Source organism: Tauraco erythrolophus, chromosome 2 (genome assembly GCF_009769465.1).
Source record: "Tauraco erythrolophus isolate bTauEry1 chromosome 2, bTauEry1.pri, whole genome shotgun sequence".
In the NCBI taxonomy this organism is placed as follows: domain Eukaryota; kingdom Metazoa; phylum Chordata; class Aves; order Musophagiformes; family Musophagidae; genus Tauraco; species Tauraco erythrolophus.
Genome location: NC_141466.1, coordinates 95,726,448 through 95,745,769, shown reverse-complemented (window position 1 = coordinate 95,745,769; position 19,322 = coordinate 95,726,448). Strand labels below are relative to the sequence as shown.

Here is a 19,322-nt window from a genome sequence, read left to right as displayed (position 1 = left end):
CTACTGTGGAGTCTTTGCTGCAGACAGGAACTAGGCACTTCAGACCATATACTAGACACAGATCCATTTGACCCTGCAGGCACCTCCACTTTGGTCTACAGAATTCTCAAAGTGCTTGCAAAAATCCTTTGCATTTGTTGATGGTTCAACTGAGAAGGTTCCGACTCCAAGCCTTTAGAAATTTGAGAGGTAGGCAGAGGGGTACACACAGCATTGGAAGAGAATCCAGTTTGCCAGGCTGACTTATCTACAGGATAGCTGAAAATACAGTCATGGTAGCATTACCCACCTTTTTCATTATTGTCCAGGCATGAGAACATTCAGCAAGGTAGCAGGACAACAACATTCTTGTCCAGCCCTGACCTCGGGAAGGGATTTTGTCTCCATCTCTCTCTCCTGAGGAAAGTTCCAAACTGTGGGCCATGCTTGGATGGGCACACTCTCTCTCTCTTATCTTGTCAGTCTGTGCAGCAAAGAATAAAGATTTATAGGTGTTGAGAGAGACCCTGCAAGGGGGCGCAGGCCTGAGTAGTTCACACTGTAATAAAGTCACTGTCTTCAGGGAGTGGACGGAGATTTCCTGTTTTCTGGTCTCTGCTACAACAAATACTTTTACATGACTCATTAGATAAAAAAGCATAATAGCACTGAGAACAGAGAATGGACTTCAGGATGCTGTCCCACTCCATCCAACCACATACTCAAGTTATTCATGTCACTATTAGAAATGTCAAATACATTATGAAATGTTGCTATGTATTTCAATGTGCAGACACCCTAAAGGATTTTCAGCTTGGCAAAAATGCCAGCAGGGGAAATGTGGGCCCCAAAGGCTTTCTTAACATAAATAAACAAATGATTACTATAACTTCCCCCCGCTTCAAACCAGAAGAGGCTCGTTTTCAATGTGGAAATTGAACAGAAGTTATCCTGGGTTAACATGGTTGTTCAAACCCTGTAGCCCAAGGGAAAGGGCTGTGTCAGTGACAGGGATGCTGGTAATCCACCTGCAAGGCCAAGTTGTACATGCGAGTATTAATAACTTCACTCGGTGATTAATAACTGCAGTGATTATGGTATCATACTGTTATGTTGATAATTATGAATAATACTGATGATGAGAAATAATCAAGTAAGAGCGGATGAGATTTTGATACACATGCAAATTCATGAATTGTGTAGCTGTTAAGAACTCACCTGCTGAGTGTACTAACCAATAGCTAATCAAAACAGTTGGGAAATGTTCGGCAATGAATATGTAGAATAAGGCTGGCTTAAGGGCTTCAAGCTTTTTGCAGAGTGACTTTGCTATGCTCAGGCACGTCATTTTTGCCCAAGTGCTTCAGTGATGTCAACATGGCTGTAAGCACAGAAATGGATAATGAACAGCTAGCAAGGTTTTTTTGGCTAGGTTTCTTGCATCTAGAGTGAAAGAGGGCTAACCTCTGTCTCGGATTCTGTTGGAATGAATCAACAAATGCTGAGAGCATCCTTTGGAAAGGATTGCTTGGCCTACTGCCTTCTGCCAGATGATGCTACTTAGTTTTAGTGTGTTAAACATGAAATCAATCCCAACAATTAGAAAATCTCACAGTAATATCCAGGGCTGAGCAAGAGAGACAGAAGGAGCCTACATGCCAGAATTTCTATGCCAAAGGGAGGAAGATCTGAATATTGTTCTCCTACCTCATGACAAGAGACCATTTGGATACTTGCAAAAGTCATAAGACCTTATTTTTGCAAACTGGCACTAATCCATTCACCACAAAACATATTGAAAAAGGCCCCTGGTAGAGGTAGTGGAAGAACCAGGTCTAGCAGCAAGCCCATGCTGCTTGCCTGCTGTGTGCCTTAGAATCATAAAGTATCTCAAGTTGGAAGAGACCCATAAGGATCACCCTTTCACAAAAGATGAAGTGTCAGTACTAGGATGGAATGTCCTGTCTTGTGGAGATGTGACATTTGGCCCTGCCTTTGGCACATCCATTGGCTTTTTGCATTAGACAAATGTAAAAATACAGTCTTTCTAAAGAAAAGCATTGGGAGCTGGTAGTCCTTTGATTTGTCAAGGTGAGTGGAACTCCCTTGTAAGATTATCTCAGATGGAAAGTGTTCAAAGCTGCGGTTTCCCAGGAAAGCATCCTTGTCATCAGAATATCAGTCAGGACAACAGACTTCTTGCATCTCTCCTGCTAAAACTCATCCACTGTGAAAGAAAATGCAAGGCTGTGGGAAGCAACAAGGTTTTGTGGAGGAGTATTTTGACTCCAGGACTCTTTATGGTCTTTGCACTGTACTTAATTCTTGCTAAGTAAAAATCATAAAACCTGTATGGAACCGAGGCTAGGACTCCTGCATTCCCCTTCAGCATAGCAAGATTGTGTTTTCCCTTGCTGACTCTCTCAAGACCCTGAGCTCTTTTTTTTTCGCTCTGACTGGTGGTGTGGACGCAGCAGACAGAGGACCGCCACTGTGGAGGCAGCAGCAGGGGCCACCAGCCTCATCCAAGCACGTGTGGGACCAGAGACAAGAGGAGGAAACACAGAAAGGGAAAGCAGGACGCAGGCAAAGTGTTTCACAGATTGACTTGTGTTGATTCGCATGCTTAAAACCTGAAGCACATTCCCTGACCTGCAATTGGATTCTGGACCTTTTTTCTGCATTCAGCCACTTGCTGGTGTCATGGGTGCAGCTACAGGGCACAGGTGCTTTCAGGTTGGAAGCTTTTTAACCTGAGTAACTGCAGTACAAACAAGTTCCTGCTGTTACAGAACCTGGAGCACAGGTTGGTGCCTGCAAAGGCATCCATCCTCTTTTTCCCTGCGTAACCTGCAAAACAAGATATTCTGCTCTACAGTTGTGCAGTCCCGTGGTATTACGATAGAGCCACAAAGGACTGTAGCCATAGGCCTTGCAGGATGGAGGTCTGCCATGGTCCAGTCAAAGATTTTTCTGCGTTGGGGCTTTCCAGTTTTCTTTCAGCAAGTACGCATTCTTTGGCTCCTGGCCCTCTGCTCCCCTTCTTGTCTCGTTCTCCTCTTCTCATATTTTCCCTCTGCTCTGCTCCTATTCTGGCTTATTTTTACTAATCATAATCATAGAATCATAGAATGGCATAGGCTGGAAGGGACCTCAGAGATCATCTAATCCAACCTCCCTGTCATGGGCAGGGACGCCTCTCAACTAGACCAGGCTACTCAACGCTCCGTCCAACCTGGCCTTGAACACCTCCAGGGAGGGGGTATCCACAACTTCTCCGGGCAATTTATTCCAAAGTCTTACCACCTTTGTACTGAAGAATTTTTTCCTAAGATCTAATCTAAATCTGTTCTCCTTCAACTTAAACCCATTTCCCCTTGTCCTATCAGTGGACACTCTGGTAAAAAGTCCCTCCCCAGCCTTCCTGTAAGTTCCCTTCAGGTATTGGAAGGCAGCTATTAGATCCCCCCGAACTCTTCTCTTTTCAAGGCTGAACAATCCCAGCTCCCGCAACCTGTCCTCGTAGCAGAGGTTCTCCAGCCCCTGGATCATCTTTGTGGCCCTCCTCTGAACACGCTCCAACAAATCTAGGTCTCTTTTATGATGGGGACACCAGAACTGGACGCAGTATTCGAGGTGGGGTCTCACAAGAGCCAAGTAGAAGTGGAGAATCATCTCTCTTGACCTGCTGACCACGCTTCTCTTGATACATCCCAGAATGCGGTTGGCCTTCTGGGCCACATGAGCTCACTGCCGGCTCATGTTGAGCTTCTCATCTATAAACATCCCCAAATCCTTCTCTTCAGGGCTATTCTCAATCCTTCCTCTTCCCCCAATCTAACCTCTCTGGATGCTCAATGGCATATGAATTAGTAGAAATTTCAGCTGGAGTCTGGGGGCATTTTTGGAAATGACCTTGCTGCTTTGCCTTCCCCCTTGCCCTTTTTGCATCTTTCTGTGTCAGAGCCTGAATCCTGCAGATCGACAGCATTGCTACGAAGCAGCAGGGCAAGAATTTTCCCCAGATATCCGTAAATTAGCAGAAATACAGATTAAAAGCAAGCTTGGCATTTACGGCTACAGAGGCTCTGCCAGTAGGTGTCTGGCATACGTGCGGCTGCAGTTACCTTTGAGAACCACATCCGATGGCAATATGTGGCCCTCCTCTTTGGAGGAAAACCCAAACACTCAGCAGTGAGAAGGCTCAGCCCAGCTGGGTTACCAAGGGGGATTTTGTGCTGTACCTAGAAACTTTCAAAACTGTGGGCTAGCTTTGGCTAGCCCAGCCTGGCTTCATCCATCTGTGACAGGATTTTACCCTAACTGATTTCATCTATTTCTGCAGCTACGGCACGCACTTTTATCTGGAAGCAAACTGTTTACTTACTTGCTTTTAATTATTTATGGTAATGAAATAGCACTCATATCTCAAAATTTTCCACAAAAATGAATACTCTTGTAGTTCAGATCCATGGCCATGAAAGAAAACACAGTTCCCCACTGTTGCTTATAATGTTTATTTGTTTTTAACTTCAAAACACAGGTGATTTTCTCAAAACAAATAGAGTAATGGGGGAAACGAAGGGGGGCTCTCTTTATAACCTTCCCAAGAAACACATCTGGAAAAGTATACTTTTGCAAAACAACTACATTTTAGCACACTCAGATAGTGACATTCCAAAAAGTCATAAATAGTAGTGAGGTTAGCAATCAATGTATGTTGCTGTTTGTGGTTTTTTCTTCTTTTTTTTCCTTGTTTAATTTGCAAACGGCACTACATGAATCCACAATTTCCATGGTTAATACAGAAACATTTTTGCAGAAGTCTCTGAGTATGCAGTTAACTTCTGAGATGGGGAATTATGAAGATATATGTCTTCACTTTGAGTCTGAAAAATAAACTTGGTGGAATAATTAGATATTTTACCATCTAATAGGCTTGCTACTGATTTAAGCTGACAGCTTAGCTATTTAAATCACTATCTTTAATTGCTAGTTTACCTAAACGACATTTTTTACCCATAGGCAGGTACAAAAACTTTATTTAGAAGCAGCAGTGAAGTGTTGGATTATATTTTGTAAATAGCTCTGATGCCATACTTCATCAGTACTCTTAAACTTTATTGTCATTTTTGGTTTCATCGCCTCTACAACATCTCTTTCTCTACCTTAATAGTCAGGTAGAAAAACAACAAGTTTGGAGAACAGATTAGCAAAATTAAAGGTCAGCTGTCCTGAATATGAAGGCTACACAGCCAGGCCCTGCTCACGGGGAAGGTCAGGGAAGGTGGAAATAATTCTGCAGACCGACAAGGAAAAGTATGAAGCCACTGTTCGGACTAGAGTGACTAGCAAATGCCAAGATCTACAACTCTTGGCACCTGCATAGACATGCAGGGATTCAGGCACAGGCGATCAGACACACAGCCACGCAGGCACTGGGCCTGGGAGCCTTACAGTGGGTACTCCTTGGTGCTCCCCAGGGAGCACACGGCTTTGCCTACCAGCTCGCAGCTGCTGGAACTGCAGCCACTCCACAGCAATCTCAGCAGGGCCCATCTTCTCCTGCAGCACCATGGAGCTAAAACGATCCTCTGTGGCTGGGTCTGCCGAAGAGCAAAAAAGACATTTGGAAATGTAGTCTCCTAATTAATAAAATTTGGATAGGAACACATTAGTTATTTTTGTTAGCTAATGCCTACTCTTCACAAGTCAGTCTTCCTTTTCCTTCATGCGTGTGAAAATCAAATGTTTCTGGCACTGGGTGTGCTGCCCACATTGTAATGTGCTTCGTAGCTTTTTGTACCTACATAGAAGGAAAATATCACTTTACCGTCTGATTTGCTTGAGTTGCATAGTCATCAGTGCTATAGCAAGAAGCAGATGGACTGGGAATTAGGAAATGACTCAAGCGCTGATCTGAAGAGGATCTTCCTGAACACAAAGTGGGTGCATATGTTAAGTGGCCACAAAACTTACAGTCTATCACATTCAATATCAGGGTTATTAGATGGCGTATCGAGAATACCAAAATACACTTCCCTCTTTGCTGGAGGTGGGGTATTGGACGGACTTCCCACCCCAGAATCAGGGCTTGGTGCAGGGTGCATTTCTCCAGCATACTTCTCTTCTTTCTGAGAAGGCTCTTGCTGTTTTTGCTTGAGGTTTTTGAAGCGTTTGAGCTTCACAGGGTCCTTGACTTCCTTGGCACAATGAAACAAAATGAAAATGTCCCTCCGAAATTTGGAACTCATTCCAAAGTAGATAATGGGATTGTAGAAGCTGGCAGACTTAGCAAACAAACTGGCAAGGATGCTGGTAAGATTGGGCACAGGGTGACCATAGGCAGACCAGATAGAGATGACAGCATATGGTGACCACGCAATAATGAAAGCTGTGCAAATGACAATAGAAACCTAAAAGACAGAAGAAGAATAGTCTTAAATCTATTGTGGAAGACTACATCAGGGAATCAACACACTGGGAATAGCAGCTTGAACATTTATCTTGAAGGAAAACTTTCAGATTGTGCTGAGGGTACAGCTCACTGGAGAGTACAGGCAAGCAAAAGGTTAGCTTTGATGGAGCCAAGCAGACCTAGAAGCTATATATCTCATTTTGGCATGGTGGTGTTCTTGAGCAATGTCTCATCTAATGGAATGAAAGTAGCTACAGTCCCCTGTATGTTTATATGAATTACGAGGGTTTTGGGTAGACTTGGTCAATGGTAAGTAAATTGAAAGCTCAACTGTAACTTCTGTGTATGCTCAGAAGTAACATAACTTCTGAAGGAAAAGAGCATATGCCAAAACAAACTTTTGTTTTTGTGTGGTATAACCCACTCCAACTATATTTAGATTATTTTTCCCATGTGATGTAGCACCAATATTAGTCAACTGGTGGGGTAAGAGTTTTGAACAATCCTCATATTCCTCACTGAGTTCAGACTCTGTCACTAGAGATTATAGAGAAATGAAAAGTGACTGATTCATTTTGTTCTCTTCTGTGCTAGTTGGGACCAATGTTTGTAAAGATAGATTTCATTGAGATAAATACCACTCAATATGAAACCCAAACTCACCCTGGTGACGTCCCGCTCCATTCTCCTCTGTCTGTCTGTGGGATCACCCAGTCCTGTTAATGCATGGCTTAGCTTGACAGTATTAATAATGGACACATATGAGAAAACCATGACTGTTACAGGTAGGAAAAAACAGCAGATAAAAATGGAGACAATGTAGGACTTGTAGATTGTAGAGTAGTTGGCTTTTGCCCAGTCTATCTCACATGTGCCATACATGCGATCTGGAAAGCAAAAGTAAGTTGGTTAGCATTTTTAGAACATTTAGCTGCTTTTGAGTGATTAATTTATCAATTCTAATGCTGTATTTTTCATCTTTTAAGCACTAAAGAATGGATTGATCTTTCTGATTTAATGAGCTGTGACATAATTTCCTACATAAACAATTTTTCAAGACCAGCTAGACCGTAACAAGTTTTAATGCATATTATCATTCTGCCCAGTTTAGGTTTCCTGTGTAAATCCCTAATGCACAAACTGTTGCTTCAGAATAGGAAATTGTGATACTTTATTAGAAAAAAAATAGGCATTCATTCAGTAGGTTTGGTATTTTTGAGTGTTATCTACTCTTACTTGTCATGGTCTTCTACATAGTAACTTCCTGAGATGAGCACTGTAGCAGCATAACAAGCAATTGTAAAGAGAGAATATGCCAAATGTAACAAGTCACTACTTACATAGCAAAGTAGGAAATAAAAATATGGAGAGTTTTTTAATAGAAACAAAAAGGCAATGAAATTTTTACTGTAGCCAGAGCCGTGAAATCAAATTGATATGGCTAATGATAAAGATTACGGGAAGATGAAGCAGAAATACTTAGAAAGATATGAGACATTTTGCTAAATGGGAAGCATGCAGTTCTGCAACTACAAAGGAGCTGCAGGCTTTTAAAAATGAAGCTAGGCAGATTGCAGGATCTGCAGCCAGTGGGATTTAAATTGCGCCTTATTCCCACTGCTGACCAGGGAAGGCAGTGGCAATAAGGTGCAGTTTCTGCTTAAATACTTTTATGAGTAACAGTTGACTTTTTTAGACCCTCTGATATGTTTTCAGATGTGTCCTAATATAAAACTTGAGTTCAATAGCACTAGAGGTTTTCTATAGATTGCAAGCTGTTGATTTTTCTTTTTAATTGGAAAAAGCTGTTTGTTTGGGTTTTTTTCTGAGAGCTATGGCAGCAAATTGAATTACAAATAAATGAAGCATGAAGCAAGATTATGTAAGTCAAGTATTAACAAGTCCTGGAGATACACTACAGGTGAAGCCTGCATGATTTAGCAACAGATCTCTCCCTGACATCCAGCGATAATTCTGAAGAAAAAAAAAATCCCTTAATTCCTCACAGGTGATAGGAGGTTTAGACAGGACGAATTAAAGGAGGAAAAGATTAAAATCTCTTTTATGATTCTCATCAAAGAGAGCTTGGTATTTTTAGCTTAAAAAGCTCTAGGTATTGCTGTCTGGATCTGTTCAATAATAGAAATAGATTTTTGTCTTCTTTGCCTTTTTCATCAGTAGATCCCAAGATTCAAAAAGATAACCATAAAATCTGGCTTACTTCCAGGTTTCTGGCTTGTGAAAACTTGAAAGAAGAAAGCAGCATCCAGATGACATGAAAAGAAAATTCTGCAGATTTTCTGCGAGCCAGAATTCAGAGCTGTTTCCCTGCTCTGCTGAGACTCTGGCAAGTGGCATTTTCAAAAATTAGTGGGGTCCTGCAGCTGCTCTGTAGAAGTGAGAGGTCTGAGGCACCCAGGTGTAATGTGCTATAGTCTGCCAGCACCTGCTGCCTGCTGCTGGACTTGCCATTGCTGGGCTCCCACATCTCCATGGATGCCCTGAATGGAAATGTGTTTAGAGCCAGATAGCCCAGGAACCTGAAACTGCTGTGATTCTCAGTAGGGAAAAGTGCTCCTAGAAGTAGTCTTGAAGACCACTCAAGGCATCGAATCCAAAGTACTAACAAAATGCATGGGGGCACTTGGATGCCCTGACAAAGCATTGATGTCCAAGAAGTCTCTGGCTCCAGTTCAAGGCCAAAAAGGGACATCAGAAATCCTTCTACAAATGAAGAGCTAATAAGATTGATGTGAAAAGAAAACATGGATCTTCAGAAGATACACAGAAAATCAGCAGTCCAAACACCCCAAGTTTGCGACATATCCAGAGTGCAAAAACATGACATGAAGTTAGAACAGTCCAATAAACAGTTTGGTTTTGTCATAGAAATGGATGCTTTTCTCACACTCATACTTCAAGGGTCCAAAGATACCTCAAAACTTCTGTATTTAATAAGAGGATATATTCACATAGCTGCTTTAATAAGTCTTCATTGATTTCATGACTTCTCAAAGGATCCAGATGCCCACAGGAACCAGGGCATCGTGCAGCATAACTGCTGCACGATTTCAATCATATGATTTCAGTTGTTAGGACTCCTGTATCACTACCATTTGTTCCTAGAGATTTGTTTTATTGAATTTTTAGAGATTTAATTTGAGACAATTTCTCCAATTTTTCCCCATGAAGAAATTTTCTGGTGTGCGAATATCCCTCAGCCATTGAATTTCCAGCGTTCACTATGCAAAATTTTTCCTTTCCCCCCTCTCCTTTTTTGCTGTGGCCTTATCTTGCATCTTAATCACTTCTTGGACTAACTTTCTGACATCTTTTTCTTCTTCTGCTATGTTAGTTTTCATACTTTCAACAAACTGTTTCACCAAATCTTTCTTTCTTGTCTTATTAGTTTCAAGTTTAACTTGCTGGAACTTGTGTTCTTTTCTAGCTTCCTAATCTTGACAGTTTTTGAAGGATGTCTTTTGATAGTTTACTTTATCTCATTGCTTAACCATGCCAAATATTTCCAGCCTCTTTTTTCATAGGTAATATGTACTGGTCCAAGTCTTTCCTGTGATATCTTCAAAAAAATCTCTTTATAGCTGATACCAAAGCAGGCAACGCTCTGTGCACGCGTCAAGCACGATGAATGATTTTCTCAGTCCCACTGATAATCGGTCCGGTTTATCACAAACAGCAAGAAAGAAAGGTAAGTAACTTTGTTCAGTTAAGTGGAGAGGTGCCAGATAAGTACAACTGAAAGATACCTGTTACCTGTATAACTGCCCCAGCCGAGTAATGGAGCTGCTGACCAGAAGAAAGCTGCTATCCAAATGAGAACCAGAGCCACCGTCATACTGCTGTTGCTGATGCAGTGACCTGCAATGGCATGATTTAGTCAGAAAATAATATCCAGAAAGGCAAACGTATCTCTGAAACCGAAACACACTCCTATACAAACAGCTAATAAAGAAAATACAGCCATTTAAAAAAATATTAAACCAAAAAATGTGTATTCAGAAGAAAAGCTGAAATTTGAAAGCATCTGTCAGGATGTGTTCAAGACCATTTGTGAATAGTGGAGATGAAAGGGTTTTAAGCAGGAGACCATACGTTTGTTGAGAACCGCAGAATTAGTGAATTCTATGTTAGACTTACGTTTCTGCAATTTTTTAAAAAGCAGAAAACAATTAGCCGCATGTTAAGTTTTACATAGAAACAAACACAAGTCTAAGTTCAGAGGATTTTCTTATTCATTTCAAGGTTTTCCCTGTTAAACAGGAGAAAAACATTAGATGCTCAAACTACGTTTCTTCATTTACATGGGAAATATTTATGCATTCAACAATCTCTGTTCCTCAACATTTCTGTTGTTATAGAGGGTACTTGCTCAGATTTCCTCATGAGGCAAACATAAATCATGCACATGCTCAGATGAACATGTGATATAGCTTTGCAAAAGAGAAACGTGAGGTTTAAATATGACTTCATAATACGCAATGAGTATAAGATGTAGAATACATCACAGACAAATTCTAGCAGCTCCAACAGCAGTTCATGTTGGAAATTAACTTCAACAAGTCTATCATTAAAACAAACTGCAAAAGAACTTCGTGTGGAAAAAAGATCTCCCTGCAGAAGTTATTTTCACAGCTAACGCTACTCGTGCTGTTAGAGAGAAAAACTCATATGATGCATCCAGTGTATTTATGCATACTTTACCTGCCTGGAAGATGGTGCAAGTCAGACCAAAGGCAAGAAAATTGATAATACATTACTTAAGGATGAGTGAAAGGAAGACTAGGGAGAATCTATGGAAAGTGTAGGTATAAAGAAGAGAGTTTACATAAGGCTCTCTGTGGAAGTCTAGGTTTTCGGCAGGCGGGAGCTCCAGGACAAATGGTAAGGAAAGGTTTCTACTGATCTTATGAAAGGGAGTTCCTGGGGTGAGTGTGGTGATGTAAAGAGGCATAAAGGGAATGGGGTAGATGATGGCATCTCTCACAGGCTGAGAGTTGGGGCTGTTCAGCGTGGAGAAGAGAAGGCTCTGGGGTAATCTTATAGCAGCCTTCCAGTACTTAAAGGGGGCCTACAGGAAAGCTGGAGAGGGACTTTTTACAAGGGCATGTAGTGATAGGACAAGGGGCAATAGCTTTAAACTAAAAGAGGGCAGATTTAGATTAGATATAAGGAAGAAATTTTTCACTCAGAGGGTGGCGAGGCACTGGAACAGGTTGCCCAGAAAAGTTGTAGATGCCCCATCCCTGGAAGTGTTCAAGGCCAGGTTGGATGAGGCTTTGGGCAACCTGGTGTAGTGGAGCGTTTCCCTGCCCATGGCACGGGGGTTGGAACTAAATAATCTTTGAGGTCCCTTCCAACCCTAACCATTCTAGGATTCTAGGATTGTATAGAATTGCTGATGAGGGCTTCATAGGGCAGGAAATGCATAAAGGATTTCAGACCAGATTTGTACAGTGAGACGTGTATGCCTTCATAAAGGTGTTTTTGCCAAAGGTTAATAAAAAAAAGAAATTAAAAAAAACAGAAAGAGAGTGGTTAGCAAAAGGTGGAGAGCAGTTGTTTGAGATATTCAGGTTACAGATCAACAGGGCACTAGAAAAGGAACAAGTGTGAGTACAGGGCTGTGGTGATGATCCTTTGCAAATCTGGGAGACAGCCCTGAGACACGAACTGTCTGGGCAGAGTCAGGTCATGGTCAGTTCTGGGGATGGCAGGAGTAACGATGGTAGGAGTAGTAGTGTGAAACTGTCCACCAAGGGGAGGCTGGAGAGGCATGTGGGGATGGCAGGCTGCGCAGTGCTGCAAAAGCTGGAGGCAAGATGTGCAGACTGAATGTTTCCCACACTATCTAAAGCAGTCCATGATGCCCGCTACGGGTAAACCCCGGCAAAACACCCTGAAGAGTGAAAATATTTATATGTAGGGCAGCCTTCCGAACCAACGATCTTATCAACGACTGGAAACTTCCCAAACATCATCTCATAAACAATGAAATTTGTTGCTTACAGTGAGATCCAGATGACAACGTATGCATCACTTGGGTGTCATTTAAGTTGCATTTTGAAGAATACAGAGGGTCAGCAGGACCTGTAGTATCTTTGACACAAGGGTGAATTTAACCCGTGGTGACCAAAGTGTACTAGTAATAATTTGGTTCTTATTGAGGTTAACCCTGCAGGATTCTATGCAAACATGTTTGTTATGCAAATGACTGCATTATATTCTGGTTTCCACAGCATCTAATTTATATTTGATATAACCTGTGACTGAAAGAAACATAGATTTGCACTAGGTTCAAAGAAGGCAGAACTGGACTTGCCTTTATTCCTTACCTCTCTCAGGATGGCAACCCTTGATGTAGCGTGTCACACTGATTACTGTAAGGGTATTAATGCTAGCCAGGCCAAAGAGAAGTGTTAGGAAGCCATCAACCTGAAAAACAAAGCAGTGCAGGATGTTCTTTTACTGCAGAAAGCTGAAGGCGGAAAGAACCACAGGGATTGCTCCTGTTGTTTTCATGTTAATGTTCTCAAAGTTTTTCCAGAAACCCAGCTAGAAGGGAAATATAAAATGTCAGGTGCAGTTATCTTCTATAGGATCAGTGAGCAAGTAAATGTTCAAAAATTATATAAGTGCTCTGTCATGTACATAATATAAACAAGCAAACACACTATGCTTCCCTGAAATGACTTGCCAAATGAAGCAGAAAAACGTTGAACTGAAAAGAAGAAAAGCCCTGAATAGGCAAAAATGCACTGGATGCAGTTGCCCTGCTTAGGCAGAACAAACATACAAACTGAACCCATGAAATTTAGGCCAAAAAGGGAATAACATGGGAGGTAATGGGCTTGGCTGAGTGAGAAAAGCTTTTTAAAAAATCAAACAAAACCATCCAAAGCTAAATCATTCCAATAGATGGAGTGTAGGTCTATTGGAGATTGGAGAGTAGTTGGCGCTACTGATTGCCTGCTATTCATTAAGCCCTTATCCTCGTTGCCTCTGAGTGACACGGGGAGAGCCGTATGGCTGTGTAGGCTCCCACGGATGTCAGTGTCTCACCAATACATGCACGGGACTCTGCTAGCTTCACTTCTGGGTATAGGAAGGAAGTTGCTGCTGACTGTAGTGAAGGTGGATGTAGCCATCTGCTACAGGACCTACAGTGCTATAGGAGCACTATTTGACTGGGGAATGATCCAGACAAAATGCTGAAGGCAGTCCTTTTTTTTTTGAAAGCTTGCAATGATATACCAAACCGGTCAGAGCAGAGGAGATCTTGGAGGTGCCAGTTTTACATTGATAGAAGCAGGAATATTAAGCTTGTGTCTCTGGATTGTAGCTTGGCATTCAAGAGGTAAAATTATCAGTGGAAAGACACACCATTATTCTATGGGAACAAACTGTCTTTGTGTGAATGGGTACAACTCCCATGGAATTCAGTTTATCCCAGCACTGAATCTGGGGCTTTAATCCAGGCTTAAGGCAGAGACCATGGCAGATTGTATAAATTAAATTGGGTGAAGGGTTAGGAAAGGGCTGCTTCATCATTTCTTTCACTGGTGCTTTTTCTTGCTACCAATGCCCTTATATTGACTTTATATACTTCTTAATGTCAACTTTTACAAACCCACCACATTTTAAATGCATGCAAGACTTGCTACTGCAACAATTTACATCCACCTGTGCTCCACTTACAGTAAACTCATGCTTGGTGTAGAAAAACAATCATGTTTACACCAGAGAAGATACTTTCTTGGATGTCTCAGCTCCTTGCTAGAAGCTGGACTTGTCTGAATTTGGCCCACTGTGTGCTGTGGAGATTAGTGAAATACTTGGATACGCAAATGTGCTCTGCATTTCATTAGCCTTATTGATGCAAACAGCTGCCACGGCTCCATTTGCTCTATCAATGCTCCATAGATGCAGAAGACAGCGTGGCCAAGGACTACTGAGAAACCAGGCTGCACAAGCTTAAGGAAATGCATTAGTTATTAGATTAGAAAGGAAGCAGTATTTCAGCAATGATGCAAATAAACACTCTGAAATTAAAGAGCTATGAGATTGAATACTAAAGTAGCAGGACAGGCTTCTTAGTGTATATTGTAGCCCTCCTATACTGGAACTGGTTGAGTTTTTCTGAAATACATTTGTTTATGTTTTGTCACCTGCAAATATGACCATTATTCTCTCACCTCACTGCCCTGATGTCAGACCAAAGAGAGACAATCATGTTAAGCGATCAGTTCGATCAGCCCCTGATCACGCTTACGAGGGAGGAAAGTGGGTCTAAAATTACACTCTTGCCCTTTACCATTTAAAATGAAACTCTGTCACCATAAGAAAGAACAAGCCAAAACATTTTCTTTGGAATGATGCCTTGCTAAAAAAAATGCAGTTTTAGCTAAATCAACATAGTTCGTTGGACTGAGCCATTGCCAGCATCATGTCTCCTTTTCATCCTATTTCATAACAGAATTTCAGCAGATCAAAATACTGTTGCTTCTGCTAACATGGGGGCTCTCATCAGAGGTTTGACCAGGGCCATACAGTTAGTAAGTGGATGAAGTGCCAGCAGTGTCCTGGGGGCGGCTGTGCTGACAGCCCTCGTGTGAGTCATAGGCTCATAGTTTAGGAACAGGCGACAGGGTGAAATGCCAAGGAGGAGAGGCAGCTCTGGGGATGACAAGAGTGTCAGGATGAAATGAATAAAGGAGGTACATGAGGTGGCTCTCAAGCTGCAGGACAGCCCATACAGATGCCAAGGCGTCTGGAACATTAAAACACAAGAGAGCATCCAACAGGGTTAGGGCTGCTTTGGAAGCAGTACTGTCCCTGCCAAACTCCGGTCAGTGACGAGTTAGCTCTTGAGCCTAGCTATGCATACGCCATTTCCCAGCAAGTCTATTGATTCTGCAATACTTTTATATTGGTGTCACTTAGACATATGTCTTCAGAAGAAAACGAGAGATCTTACTTTAGCTGTAGCCAACCTACTTCAGGCATACGCCTGCTGGATATGGAAGAAAGATATCTGCTGCTTTCTCTGCTCCTGAACAAACAACACTGACTGTAGGTAGCAACCAAAGCGATTGCTTGAAACCCAAAGTAGTTGGCAACAGAAAAACTGCTTCAGCATAGTCCCAATTTCTATAGGCAGAGATACTAATATAGGTCAGTAATAAAAACTATATGATATTCTCAGTTTTCTGCATCTTTAAAGATATGTGGAATGATAGCCAAGGAAATACTAGAATAGCAGATGACATTTAATTACTTTGGAAGATTGATGCTCTTCCAAACCATTCTATGATTCTATGATTCCACTTCCCTGGTTCTGGTTTTCCTTTTCTTTTATCTTTTATCATAGAATCATATAATGGTTTGGGTTGGAAGGGACCTTAAAGGTTCCACCCCCGGTGCTGTGGGCAGGGTCACCTTCCTCTATATCAGATTGCTCAAAGCCTCATCCAGCCGGGCCTTGAACATTTGTTATCCCCAGAGCCAGCTCCTTCCTTCCACAGTCATAATATTTCCTCCATTTTTGTGTAATGCAATTTCATCCTTCCTATTATTAATTATGATCAAATAGCAGCAGTGTTAATAGGCAATAGTGAATTCTGACATAAACATAAAGTTGGTTGCATGGTAATTTTGATTCACCAGCTTTCCTTTTTACTCAGTAAGAAACAGGAGCAGATTAGCAGTTTCAAAAGCTTTTCTCTCAGTATTAGACCAGTATTACTCCCTTGGCTATACAGATACTCACAGAACTTGCTCATTATCTTTATGTTGCCTGGAAGCTAAGACATAACTGAAGAAAAGGCTGTGTTTTTTCTGCTTTGTACTTGTGCCTGATTTTAAATCTCTCTAATGTTCTTGGTGTACTATTTACAACCCACAATACATAAAGCCCCTACTGCATGCAAATTCATTTCTTCAGCTTTGCTTCAACACAGGAAGAATCAAGATTCTCCAGTGCACTATCAAACTTTTAGCTATAAGCTCAGGTGTGCCCCACTTCTACTACCTTTAATACTTATGCATCCCTACTGAATTCGTAAGGGTTGTCTTCATTTAAAGCAGATAGAGTAAAATATAACCTATTGTTCTTATTATTGGATTAATCAAGTTTTAATGGCACAAAAGCAGACTGCCAAAACAGCTATTACATTTCAATTTAGGCTGAAACATTGATCTCACCAGCCAGAAAGGCTGCATCGCTCCCTCCTCTGGCCAACCAGTGAATCTGTTGCAATTTTCTGAAGTCCGTTTGTTTCCCTTCAGAACCACAACGTCCTTTCTCTTCTATTAAATACGAGATAATGAATATTTAAAGAAAAAGATAAACTTTACACAGGATTATTTGTCTATTGCATATATTTAAAGCCATCACAAAAAGTTCTCTTAGAATATTTTTTTGAATACAGATCGGATTATTCCAAGATCATAATGTAAATAGATAATAGCAATAAACCTCCTTCCACCTCAAGAAACAAAAAAGCACCTAAATCAATTTTTAAGAAATACATTTGGAAAAACAATTGCAAGTACCCTTGAATAGCGTATGTTTTAGAACTTAAGAAGTTCTTAAAGTTTGCAGTAAGTGTGAAAATATTTCACTCGAGTCTGTTGATAACATAATTCTCCCATCCCTCCACTACATCAATAATGTCTTAAGTGAACTACAGTAACTCTTCTGTCAAATGGAAGAACTACCAAGGATTGTAATTAAAACCAGTCTTCACTGGGGACGACTTAAAAACTCCCAATGCATACTGTTCCCCTAAAGCACTCAAATTATTTAAGATTTACTACAATACAGAAAGTGAGAGAGACACGTCATTTACCACAGTTACCACAACATCTTTTGCTCATGCGACATTGCTCTGCTATGGTTGCATTCTGCCTTTTAAAATGTCTCAGCAGGCTTCAAGGGTAGCTCTTCTTAGAGGAAAAGGCATTAAACCTAGCCATTATAGGTCTCTGACACAAACGGCACTTCATTTACTAATAAACAATGAGAACTGATATGCTACAGGATTAGATAGTTTAAACCATTAAGTGAGAGCATCAGGCACTCAGCATTTTGCATTCATCATTAAACCTTTCTGTTGATGGCATATATTTTAAAGATAGGAAAAAATATGAACGCGATATTTAGGCTATACAATTATGTGTACAGATATGTAATTACACTAACTGCACTATGTAGCTAAATATATATTTAGTGCCAGCTATCAATATTTGCAGGTCAGGTTTTGTCTTTAGTAATATTAGGGAACCCAGACGAGTCTGTTTGTATGCTTGTAGTTATTTTAGGCTTATATACTGGGTTAATCAAAAGAGATTCAACGCGTACTTACTTTGGCCGACTTTAAGCTATTAGAGTTGTAACCCTCTCAGTTCAAAATTTGTATTTGTAGTAGTACATGTTCCTGTCAAGGAGCATGGTTATGAATGTAATCCCACCAAGTGCACATCATTTAACAAACAGATAGAACTTTCTTTCAGAATTTCCTTACTCAGCCTCATCAGATTACAATCTTACTCCAAGTGCCCCATCTCCACATGCTTGGGAGCACCTGCTTTCTAGCTCTGGGTTGATGCCATGAGACCATGGCAGATTTCATGTCTCTCGTCCACCCATGAAGAATGAATGGGGAGAAAGCAATGAAGCTCATGCCACCCGATGGTCCAGATACAGTGGAAAGATTCCCATCTTCAGGTTAAAAGTTGTATTGCCATTGCCTTTCTGTGAATTACTGTACAGGGAAATTAAGAAGCACTAGATGGGAAACTCTAGCATTGCCCTCTGGGAACATCCATGCTACACTGTATGAAACACTTTTCAGTGGGCCTGAGCCAAAACTCCGCTCCACTTGGGTGATGTTCATTCAGAGCCTGCTTGTTTATTGGTAGCAGCACCATTAATATAAACAAACAAATACACAGACAGATAAAAGAAGAAAACAGCCTCATGAGTCACCTGTCTCATCTTTACATTTCTACCGAAAGCAAGGCTTGGCTTTATGGCCTGTGGTGATCCTACCCCAATAACTGAGATCCATTCACATCAGATTGAAATCACACTTCCATTTTCAAAGTAAAGAAATACTATCTTTGCCTTTTCAGAATATCACAGTAAATGTTTCTGGAGGCTTACACATGTCTTGAGGGAAGCAGAGGTCCCACCAACTGATCACAGGCTCCGCCAGGACAGCCAGAGATTACAAGTGATCCTCCATATTCTCCCAAGTACAATCATCTGTACTGTTTCCCAGCAAGAAGGAATCTGCTTATATAGACACCATCGGGTTAATACAAGGTCATTTCCAATTGTTGGCTGAATGCCAACCAGTGGAGTTATTCTTCTGCTCTTAAAGCTCCTAGGCACAAGGCAGGGCAGGTTAGTGATAGTACCAGTTCAGCCATTAAGTGGCCAAGACAAGAACATGCTACTTCCCTGAAAGCCTGAGAAAGCTTTATGACTGCTAGAAGATGTCCTCTTAGGTTGATACTCTTGGCCCCTCTAGATCCTGGACCAAAATAACCAGAGAAACAGAAGATAAGTGATTTATCTCAAGAAAATGTGTATAGTCCTACAATGGGTATGGACTGTAAGGGTCTTCCCATCACAACTATGTATGATAAGCTGGACCTGACATCTCCAAACAGGAGGGTCACACACATTGCAAAGGAGTTCTAGGAGCCCAGGAGGAGCCTGGAAGGAAATGTAAAAGATTACAGATTATTCTTGGCCTTAAAGAGCTGTCTGGAAAGCCACCAGATGCAACATCATCCCTTCTGCAGGGACAGTGGTGTGGAAATACCTGATAGAATCGTAGAATGGTTAGGGTTGGAAGGGACCTTAAAGATCATCTAGTTCCAATCCCCCTGCCAGGGG

At 41.3% G+C, this 19,322-nt stretch overlaps 1 protein-coding gene across 1 annotated transcript in view; it reads right to left on the bottom strand.

The window, feature by feature from the left end:
• Positions 1 to 5,954: 5,954 nt before the first annotated feature.
• LOC104372341 (visual pigment-like receptor peropsin) overlaps positions 5,955 to 19,322 on the bottom strand; it is a 31,037-nt gene continuing 17,669 nt past the window's right edge. Inside the window, exons 3-6 of the mRNA XM_009978002.2 lie at positions 12,751 to 12,850; positions 10,172 to 10,276; positions 7,061 to 7,284; positions 5,955 to 6,395 (exon numbers count right to left, since the gene is read on the bottom strand). Of these exons, the coding sequence (XP_009976304.1) occupies positions 5,955 to 6,395; positions 7,061 to 7,284; positions 10,172 to 10,276; positions 12,751 to 12,850 (870 nt within the window). The remainder of the gene's footprint in view (positions 6,396 to 7,060; positions 7,285 to 10,171; positions 10,277 to 12,750; positions 12,851 to 19,322) is intronic.